Below are 11436 nucleotides of genomic sequence, written 5' to 3'. Positions count from 1 at the left end.
CAATTCAAGTTATTTCACATAAAAAGTCAATATGATTTATCACAATGTATACATTTTGTAGCTGACACTACTTGGCATTTTCATAACTTTAAACTATAAAATTGCGGTACTTGATGTCGACAGATATCAATACGTTCACGACAAGTTGAGATAACTTGCCTCCATTTTGTCACAATAATTAGCTGTAATGTCGTGATTTTGGTAAGAAGCTAACGCAAAAATATTTATGTCGAAGCTACATACTGGCATGACTCTCTATAAGTCGTGATAATTAACTCGAACGGTCGACATAATTATCTTAACTATCACGAAAAATTATCGTGACTTTTTTAGATGAAATTGTCATTTATGTCGACAAAATACACCAATTATCATGACTTTTCGAGATAATTTTTCGTGACTTTTATTTATCTTGATGACAGAAATAGACTTTCATACAAAGGGATGATTGATGCATTATACTTATTCAATGTAACATATTTATCATATATGTTATAGCTACATTAGCTGTCTAATTCGCAATTTTTTTCCGGTTGAAATATACCTTAACTTTGAATTTGAATTATTTCTACTAATTTGTACTTTTCCTGTATAATTTCATTTGATATCCACACATAAAATGCATAAAATACATGAAATAGGTGGCTATATATTTATTGTCTTGCAAGACAAAAAATCGACATAGATAAATTCGTATGCATGTGACTTCTGGTGACCTTAATCCGCACATGTGCTGTAAGGGTAGCTTTTTAAATAACAAATCTGATTGCAAAGCGAAAGTGGTTATTCAACGGCAAGGAAGACCCACGGACTCAAGCCGTAAAAGAAAAAAAAATCGAATATAACACAAGGATCCTTTTGAAATTTCCGTATTGTGGTATAGCGTGGCCCAAATATCGTCATTATTCATTTGAAAACTAATCAAGGAATAGGTGAAATGAAATGAAAACAAAACACGTGCTTACCTGAGTATCAGTTATTGTTATTTTTTTACCAAGGTTAAAGTATTTTTAACCCACGTGTATGTCCTGTCGGCAATCTTCGGAAGTAATGACGAAAAATAATTAGATTAGAGCTATCGATCTTCTTTGATTAAAAAAAACCCGTTATTTTTGCAATATTCTGTAGGTTCTATCGACATTGATTGCTTCAATTGCAATACTACAAACTTATTTCATTGAATCAGCAAAGTTCAGTAGAATCAAAACTGAACAAATCTGACAGCTAATGTAGCTTTAACACAGGTCACTACAATAAAATATACTTTCTTACTTACTTACAGGAATGGGTCTCTGAGTTTCAAACACAAAATACATGTACCATACCCCAAAAGGAAGGTTAAAATTGATTTTGGAGGATGTAATTGAAACCATTTAGGAATAGGTACTAAAAGGAGACAAATTATTTTCCTTAGTCACGATCAAACATCATAGTTGTATGAAGTTTGAATGATGTGTCCATACTTGCCCAGACTGTTCAGGGGTCAACGTCTGCGGTCGTATCAAGCTGAGTCTCTCGAAGTATTTTATTTCTTATTCTCCCAGTACAATAATGTGATAGCAAATAGAATTGGAACTGATAAAATATATATTGGTTACACAACTTGATGAGAATGGGTTATGTCTACAGGATTGTCAATGCAAAAAAAAAGGACAATAAAACCTATAATCTAAAATGGAGAGTCTCAATATAACTTATATACCCGCTTATAATACAGAAAAAGTCAATCCTCTTTTTCATGCCAAAATTCCATTTCGAATGGTTAATCTCAGTGAGGGTCATATAGGCTTCTGAACATGTCATTTATACTTCCAAAAGAAAAGACACTACTAACACTGACTAGAGATTTTTTTAAGTTTATAGAGATTCAAAATGCATTTTAAAATGTAACTGACGTGAAAAGATTTCAGAAAATCTCATGACATGTTTTTGTTTCATTCAGTGTTCTACTGACATAAGACTGTATAACAAAAATGTACACTTTTGGATAGCACTCCTTTGGGATATTTAATGAAAGTGGGTGTTTATGATTCTTAAACACGAATCAAGAATAGAGACAAACTGTTTATTTTTTAATACGCATTGCATTTAACATCGATTAAGACAAGTTTCCTATATTTGAAATAGTAATTAAGGGAGCCAAGATTCTAGTGGAAATCGATAGAATGTAATCCAGGGACAAAGACCGGACATGGAAAGCAGACACACACAACAACAACAAACATAAAATAACCAAAATCATACATACAAAGTAACAAAAGTAAATGAGAAACTCGGACTCCGTTAAAAACTGGGAGCATGGACCAGGTGCACCGGTAGGGTAAGCGTCCTCAAAGTGTTCAATACAAAAAGTTTGTACATGATACAATTTCGATCATACAACCTTCATATTACAAAGTCAATTTAACAAAAACAGAAAATATTTTCTCAAAATGTGGGATAAAATTACAAAAATTGTATTATGTTAATATATATATGTTGAAAATTTAATATTCGCATTAAACAGTGTTGATTTTTCATTTGCCTTTAAATTTTACCTTGACACTGTCCGGAATTTAGTTTCCATTTAGAATTCGATCCAGTATAGCAATGCCATGCTCCGAACAGCGTCTGACGTTCCGGAGTTACTCTAGATGCTGCAGCCAGCCCTCTCAGAAAACGCAAGAATCTCGCAGTCAGAAAAGGTGAATGATTTTACACGACGTTAGGTAGTACAATACAGTTAGGTCATTTCTGAAAATATGGCGGTTTTGGAAATATATGTGAAAAAACTACTGTGTGACCCCTATGTTCTATTTTAAGTAACCCCGGCCATGTTTTTCGACAAATCAAAAATCCCCACATCAGTTCTATGCAAGTGTTGTATAATTGTTAACGACGACGACGACGGATGCCAAGTGATGGCAATAGCTCAAAATGGCCTTTAAAAAATTGAATAAGTTTCTCTCAAGATATCATTAACAAACAAAAGTTAACAGATGCCACAACAATGACTACAGAATTATACCATTGCACAACCATAAACAAACTTTTTTGTGGTCCTATAAAATACCTGTTTTTACGCTGTATTTTATAATGTCCCCACAAGCCAAGAGGAGTTGGTCATCAGATGTTGGTTGTGTTATGTCAAGGTCAAGCAATTTTTTAAGCTCCTTTGGGTGTTTAAATTTTATTATTTTATTTTATCTGTTTTTTTGCTTTATCAAGTCCATCTGCAAGCGTCAGTTCAAACAACTCAGTTAGAAAATAATGCTGGTTAGTGCTATTTTCTTTCACTGCTCCTTTTGTTGTTCCATTTGAGTAAATATAGTTCAATTTTTCAATCTTTGATTTCTTCAATGAACTACAATTCACACCATCTGTTGTTAAATTACTGTTCTCCATTTTTCTTACTGAAATAAGAAGTATTTATTAATTGTATCACATCACTTGACAAATATTTGGTGCATTACAGGTTAAGAGCATACAACTGTAAGAGCAATAAAACAGACCCTACTTTGTAATATACATAGAGGCTATTTCAGTTCTCTAACATTTTAGGTCACAGACATTTAGACACAAAAACTGGCCTGCCTAATAATTTTTGTATTTTATATTGATACTGTGTACATCTTACTCATATATGTACTGGTCAAGGAGTTACTGTAGTTTTTCACCATCAAGTTATTCTCGCCAAATGATTTTTCATCCTCTACTGTGAAACAAGTTCATGCCCAAAATTTTACAAAAAACGTCAAACAGGCTGCTGATTGTTCTCTCTCAAAAATGAGCCATCATACAACAATTTTCATTGAGGAATACAATTTTTGTGAATAGATTGATGAGAATTACTTCTGTCTTGAAAATGGCGACATCTACTGTCTGACCAGTATGTGAGTGCTCTTTTCAAATAAATATTGAATTGAACATGATCTTATAGCAGCCAAAGTGGACAAAAAAGATCATTTTCTAATATTAAAAAATGATTTTCTTTTAAATTACAAATTCGTTTTCTAATATTACAAATAAAATTTCTAATATCACAAAACACTTTTTTAATATTAAAAATTCAATTGAATTTCTAACATTAAAAATGATTTTTTTAATATAAGAAATTGATTTTCTAATATTAGAAAATGGATTTGTCGTATTCAGTTATTATTTTTTAATATTAGAAAATCATTTTGTAATATTCAAAAAATGTGACTGATTTTCTAATATTACAAATTCATTTTCTAATATTACAAATTCAGTTTGTAATATTACAAAATGTGTGATATTTTATAATATTACTAAATCAGGAATTTGTAATATTAGAAAATGAATTTTTAATATTACAAATTGAATTTCTAATATTTAATTTTTTTTTCCATTATTAAAAAAATGATTTTGTAATATTAGAAATTCATTTTCTAATATTACAAAATATTGATTTTTTGGCTTGCCTTTTGAGCTACAAGGAATATGCTAAAAATTAAAAAAAAATACTATCAGTCTAAAAGCTGTCCAGAATATCTATGTATTAAACTAACCTGTATTTATTTTTTACTTCCGTCTGAGATTACCAACCGTTTCTCTGAAGATTGAAGCTATCACTGTTTAGCACTAACTTATAATTTTTCTTCGGCTTTTATGCTTCTCCAAGATTACTTTCATTCTTGCCAACAGAACGACCCTGCACCTAACCGTTCCCAGTTTTGTTACGATAATCTAGATTCAAACTGGTTAGAACTAGTTACTACCCCTCCATGCTAAAATATAACGAAATTAAGCTCGATATTTATATATATGTATATTAAGCCATTATTTTACTACATCGCCCTAAATATGTAAATTGCTACTTTCATTTTCAACATTATTTATAGTTTTCATGTTTATACCGGAAACTTTTTATTACAGCGACTCGTCACTCCAAACGAAGTCTATATAACGTTTAAAAATAACTCTGCCTTCCCAGTCCTGGTCATTAAACTGGTTGAACTTTAAACCTATAAGAGTTACATTTGACATATGCATACTGGGGGACGAGAAATTATTCAGGATTTTAATTATATAAGTTGTAATTTTTAAAAAATCGACAAACTGTGTGACGAAAATACACCGGAAGGGTGTGTTCTCAAAACACTAAAATATAATAAAAATTACAAAATTTACATGTAAAAATCTATAATTACTTATTATTTATCAGTAATAGCCAAAGTGAAAATTAATGAAATTGGTCAACTAACAGTTAATTACGTATTTCAAACTCATTATTATATAATAATCAAAGTATTGAAGTACTGAGTCAGTGAAGCCTTCATGGTTTGCAATGTGTCTTACTGCACAATCACATTTCTAATCATAAAAAAAGGATTGCAATATTTTAAACTAGGGAAAGTATGGAAGTCTATTTCTGTCATCGTGATAAATAAACATCGCGAAAAATTATCTCGAAAAGTCGTGATAATTTGGGTATTTTGTCGACATAAATGACAATTTTATCTCAAAGGGTCACGGTAATTTTTCGCAATAGTTAAGAACATTATATCGACCGTTCGATATAATTACATGAATTATCGCGACTTTAAAGGAACCGACGACCACTTGTGCTTTTGACATAAAATATTTTCACGATAAATTATGAAAACTGTACACTAATACAACGACTTTATGTGCTAACTGTCATGACAAATCGTGGTCGTAAAAGTTATGATGTCTAAGATATCTGTCGACATAAACTATCGAAATCTGAGAATTTGAAGTTGTGAAAATGCCAAGTAGTGTCAACAACAAAACATGTGAGTTGCGAGATATCATGTTGACATTTTCGTGAATTAACTTGGCTTATTGACTTTATATCTCGACAAAAGCTAGTTTTTCGTGGTAAGTTACGATAACTTATCATGAAATTTCGCGTTCGTTGAAATATTACGTCAACAATTCAAGTTATTTCACATAAAAAGTCAATATGATTTATCACAATGTATACATTTTGTAGCTGACACTACTTGGCATTTTCATAACTTTAAACTATAAAATTGCGATAGTTTATGTCGACAGATATCAATACGTTCACGACAAGTTGAGATAACTTGCCTCCATTTTGTCACAATAATTAGCTGTAATGTCGTGATTTTGGTAAAAAGTTATTGCAAAAATATTTATGTCGAAGCTACATACTGGCATGACTCTCTATAAGTCGTGATAATTAACTCGAACGGTCGACATAATTATCTTAACTATCACGAAAAATTATCGTGACTTTTTTAGATAAAATTGTCATTTGTGAACAAAATACACCAATTATCATGACTTTTCGAGATAATTTTTCGTGACTTTTATTTATCTTGATGACAGAAATAGACTTTCATACAAAGGGATGATTGATGCATTATACTTATTCAATGTAACATATTTATCATATATGTTATAGCTACATTAGCTGTCAAATTCGCAATTTTTTCCTGTTGAAATATACCTTTACTTTGAATTTGAATTATTTCTACTAATTTGTACTTTTCCTGTATAATTTCATTTGATATCCACACATAAAATGCATAAAATAAATGAAATAGGTGGCTATATATGTATTGTCTTGCAAGACAAAAAAAATCGACATAGATAAATTCGTATACATGTGACTTCTGGTGACCTTAATCCGCGCATGTGCTGTAAGGGTAGCTTTTTAAATAACAAATCTGATTGCAAAGCGAAAGTGGTTATTCAACGGCAAGGAAGACCCACGGACTCAAGCCGTAAGAGAAGAAAATTCGAATATAACACAAGGATCCTTTTGAAATTTCCGTATTGTGATATAGCATGGCTCAAATATCGTCATTATTCATTTGAAAACTAATCAAGGAATAGGTGAAATGAAATGAAAACAAAACACGTGCTTACCTGAGTATCAGTTATTGTTATTTTTTTACCAAGGTTAAAGTATTTTTAACCCACGTGTATGTCCTGTCGGCAATCTTCGGAAGTAATGGCGAAAAATAATTAGATTAGAGCGATCGATCTTCTTTGATTAAAAAAACCCGTTATTTTTGCAATATTCTGTAGGTTCTATCGACATTGATTGCTTCAATTGCAATACTACAAACTTATTTCATTGAATCAGCAAAGTTCAGTAGAATCAAAACTGAACAAATCTGACAGCTAATGTAGCTTTAACACAGGTCACTACAATAAAATATACTTTCTTACTTACTTACAGGAATGGGTCTCTGAGTTTCAAACACAAAATACATGTACCATACCCCAAAAGGAAGGTTAAAATTGATTTTGGAGGATGTAATTGAAACCATTTAGGAATAGGTACTAAAAGGAGACAAATTATTTTCCTTAGTCACGATCAAACATCATAGTTGTATGAAGTTTGAATGATGTGTCCATACTTGCCCAGACTGTTCAGGGGTCAACGTCTGCGGTCGTATCAAGCTGAGTCTCTCGAAGTATTTTATTTCTTATTCTCCCAGTACAATAATGTGATAGCAAATAGAATTGGAACTGATAAAATATATATTGGTTACACAACTTGATGAGAATGGGTTATGTCTACAGGATTGTCAATGCAAAAAAAAAGGACAATAAAACCTATAATCTAAAATGGAGAGTCTCAATATAACTTATATACCCGCTTATAATACAGAAAAAAAGTCAATCCTCTTTTTCATGCCAAAATTCCATTTCGAATGGTTAATCTCAGTGAGGGTCATATAGGCTTCTGAACATGTCATTTATACTTCCAAAAGAAAAGACACTACTAACACTGACTTAACAAATATTGTTTAAGCATTGTACTGTACCGGAGGCTTTTCTCAATTGTGAAAAATTTACACCAGGCCCCAATATGACTAGAGATTTTTTTAAAGTTTATAGAGATTCAAAATGCATTTTAAAATGTAACTGACGTGAAAAGATTTCAGAAAATCTCATGACATGTTTTGGTTCATTCAGTGTTCTACTGACATAAGACTGTATAACAAAAATGTACACTTTTGGATAGCACTCCTTTGGGATATTTAATGAAAGTGGGTGTTTATGATTCTTAAACACGAATCAAGAATAGAGACAAACTGTTTATTTTTTAATACGCATTGCATTTAACATCGATTAAGACAAGTTTCCTATATTTGAAATAGTAATTAAGGGAGCCAAGATTCTAGTGGAAATCGATAGAATGTAATCCAGGGACAAAGACCGGACATGGAAAGCAGACACACACAACAACAACAAACATAAAATAACCAAAATCATACATACAAAGTAACAAAAGTAAATGAGAAACTCGGACTCCACTAAAAACTGGGAGCATGGACCAGGTGCACCGGTAGGGTAAGCGTCCTCAAAGTGTTCAATACAAAAAGTTTGTACATGATACAATTTCGATCATACAACCTTCATATTACAAGTCAATTTAACAAAAACAGAAAATATTTTCTCAAAATGTGGGATGAAATTACAAAAATTATATTATGTTAATATATATATGTTGAAAATTTAATATTCGCATTAAACAGTGTTGATTTTTCATTTGCCTTTAAATTTTACCTTGACACTGTCCGGAATTTAGTTTCCATTTAGAATTCGATCCAGTATAGCAATGCCATGCTCCGAACAGCGTCTGACGTTCCGGAGTTACTCTAGATGCTGCAGCCAGCCCTCTCAGAAAACGCAAGAATCTCGCAGTCAGAAAAGGTGAATGATTTTACACGACGTTATGTAGTACAATACACTTAGGTCATTTCTGAAAATATGGCGGTTTTGGAAATATATGTGAAAAAACTACTGTGTGACCCCTATGTTCTATTTTTAGTAACCCCGGCCATGTTTTTCGACAAATCAAAAATCCCCACATCAGTTCTATGCAAGTGTTGTATAATTGTTAACGACGACGACGGAAGACGACGGATGCCAAGTGATGGCAATAGCTCAAATGGCCTTTAAAAAATTGAATAAGTTTCTCTCAAGATATCATTAACAAACAAAAGTTAACAGATGCCACAACAATGACTACAGGGTTATACTATTGCACAACCATAAACAAACTTTTTTGTGGTCCTATAAAATACCTGTTTTTACGCTGTATTTTATAATGTCCCCACAAGCCAAGAGGAGTTGGTCATCAGATGTTGGTTGTGTTATGTCAAGGTCAAGCAATTTTTTAAGCTCCTTTGGGTGTTTAAATTTTATTATTTTATTTTCTCTGTTTTTTGCTTTATCAAGTCCATCTGCAAGCATCAGTTCAAACAACTCAGTTAGAAAATAATGCTGGTTAGTGCTATTTTCTTTCACTGCTCCTTTTGTTGTTCCATTTGAGTAAATATAGTTCAATTTTTCAATCTTTGATTTCTTCAATGAACTACAATTCACACCATCTGTTGTTAAATTACTGTTCTCCATTTTTCTTACTGAAATAAGAAGTATTTATTAATTGTATCACATCACTTGACAAATATTTGGTGCATTACAGGTTAAGAGCATACAACTGTAAGAGCAATAAAACAGACCCTACTTTGTAATATACATAGAGGCTATTTCAGTTCTCTAACATTTTAGGTCACAGACATTTAGACACAAAAACTGGCCTGCCTAATAATTTTTGTATTTTATATTGATACTGTGTACATCTTACTCATATATGTACTGGTCAAGGAGTTACTGTAGTTTTCACCATCAAGTTATTCTCGCCAAATGATTTTTCATCCTCTACTGTGAAACAAGTTCATGCCCAAAATTTTACAAAAAATGTCAAACAGGCTGCTGATTATTCTCTCTTAAAAGTGAGCCATCATACAACAATTTTCATTGAGGAATACAATTTTGGTGAATAGATTGACGAGAATTACTTCTGTCTTGAAAATGGCGACATCTACTGTCTGACCAGTATGTGAGTGCTCTTTTCAAATAAATATTGAATTGAACATGAGCTTATGGCAGCCAAAGTGGACAAAAAAGATCATTTTCTAATATTAAAAAATGATTTCTTAATATTACAAATTCATTTTCTAATATTACAAATTTGATTTCTTATATCACAAAACACTTTTTTAATATTAAACAATCATTTTTCAATATTAAAAATTCAATTGAAATCCTAATATTAAAAATACTATTTTTTTTGAATATTAGAAATTGATTTTTTAATATTAGAAAATAGATTTGTCATGTTCAATTATGATTTTTTAATATTAGAAAATCATTTTTGTAATATAAAAAAATGTGACTGATTTTCTAATATTAGAAATTCACTTTGTAATATTACAAAATGTATGATATTTTATAATATTACTAAATCAGGAATTTGTAATATTAGAAAATGAATTTCTAATATCAGAAAATGAATTTGTAATATTAGAAAATGAATTGGTAATATCAGAAAATAAGTATTTTCCAATATTAAAAAAATGATTTTGTAATATTAGAAATTCATTTTCTAATATTACAAAATATTGATTTTTTGGCTTGCCGTATGAGCTACAAGGAATATACTAAAAATAAAAAAATGCTATCAGTCTAAAAGCTGTCTAAAATATCTATGTATTAAACTAACCTGTATTTATTTTTTTTACTTTCGTCTGAGATTACCAACCGTTTCTCTGAAGATTGAAGCTATCATTGTTTAGCACTAACTTATAATTTTTCTTCGGCTTTTATGCTTCTCCAAGATTACTTACATTCTTGCCAACAAGGCAACATAACGACCCTGCACCTAACTGTTCCCAGTTTTGTTACGATAATCTAGATTCAAACTGGTTAGAACTAGTTACTACCTCTCCATAACGAAATTAAGCTCGATATTTATATATATGTATATAAAGCCATTTTTTTATTACATCGCCCTAAATATGTAAATTGCTACTTTCATTTTCAACATTATTTATAGTTTTCATGTTTATACCGGAAACTTTTTATTACAGCGACTCGTCACTCCAAACGAAGTCTATATAACGTTTAAAAATAACTCTGCCTTCCCAGTCCTGGTCATTAAACTGGTTGAACTTTAAACCTATAAGAGTTACATTTGACATATGCATACTGGGGGACGAGAAATTATTCAGGATTTTAATTATACGAGTTGTAGTTTTTAAAAAATCGACAAACTGTGTGACGAAAATACAGCGGAAGGGTGTGTTCTCAAAACACTAAAATATAATAAAAATTACAAAATTTACATGTAAAAATCTATAATTACTTATTATTTATCAGTAATTGCCACAGTGAAAATTAATGAAATTGGTCAACTAACAGTTAATTACGTATTTCAAACTCATTATTATGTAATAATCAAAGTATTGAAGTACTGAGTCAGTGAAGCCTTCATGGTTTGCAATGTGTCTTACTGCACAATCACATTTCTAATCATAAAAAAGGATTGTAATATTTTAAACTAGGGAAAGTATGGAAGTCCATTTCTGTCATCGTGATAAATAAACATCGCGAAAAATTATCCCGAAAAGTCGTGATAATTTG

The 11436-nt window shown here is 30.9% G+C and overlaps 1 protein-coding gene across 3 annotated transcripts; it reads right to left on the bottom strand.

Moving 5' to 3' along the window:
• Positions 1-2044: 2044 nt before the first annotated feature.
• On the bottom strand, positions 2045-10994 carry LOC148621881 (acidic amino acid decarboxylase GADL1-like). Of its 3 annotated transcripts, XM_088576713.1 has the most exons (5): positions 10641-10994; positions 9036-9374; positions 8515-8710; positions 4512-4730; positions 2045-3392 (listed from the first exon to the last, which is right to left on the bottom strand). In XM_088576713.1, the coding sequence occupies exons 1-3, from the start codon at positions 10660-10662 to the stop codon at positions 8700-8702; spliced, it is 372 nt and encodes a 123-aa protein (XP_088432839.1). In that variant the 5' UTR covers positions 10663-10994; the 3' UTR covers positions 2045-3392; positions 4512-4730; positions 8515-8699. The 3 variants fall into 3 exon arrangements, with proteins under 3 accessions (XP_088432839.1, XP_088432838.1, XP_088432840.1); XM_088576712.1 differs by lacking the exon at positions 8515-8710; XM_088576714.1 differs by lacking the exon at positions 8515-8710 and having other exon boundaries at positions 10517-10818.
• Between the last annotated feature and the right edge of the window lie 442 nt (positions 10995-11436).

Source organism: Perna viridis, chromosome 3 (assembly GCF_037379345.1).
Source record: "Perna viridis isolate PV_CMFRI_1.1 ecotype Kerala chromosome 3, ASM3737934v1, whole genome shotgun sequence".
Classification (NCBI taxonomy): domain Eukaryota; kingdom Metazoa; phylum Mollusca; class Bivalvia; order Mytilida; family Mytilidae; genus Perna; species Perna viridis.
Note: the sequence above shows the minus strand (reverse complement) of the source record. Positions and strands in the feature narration are given on the sequence as shown.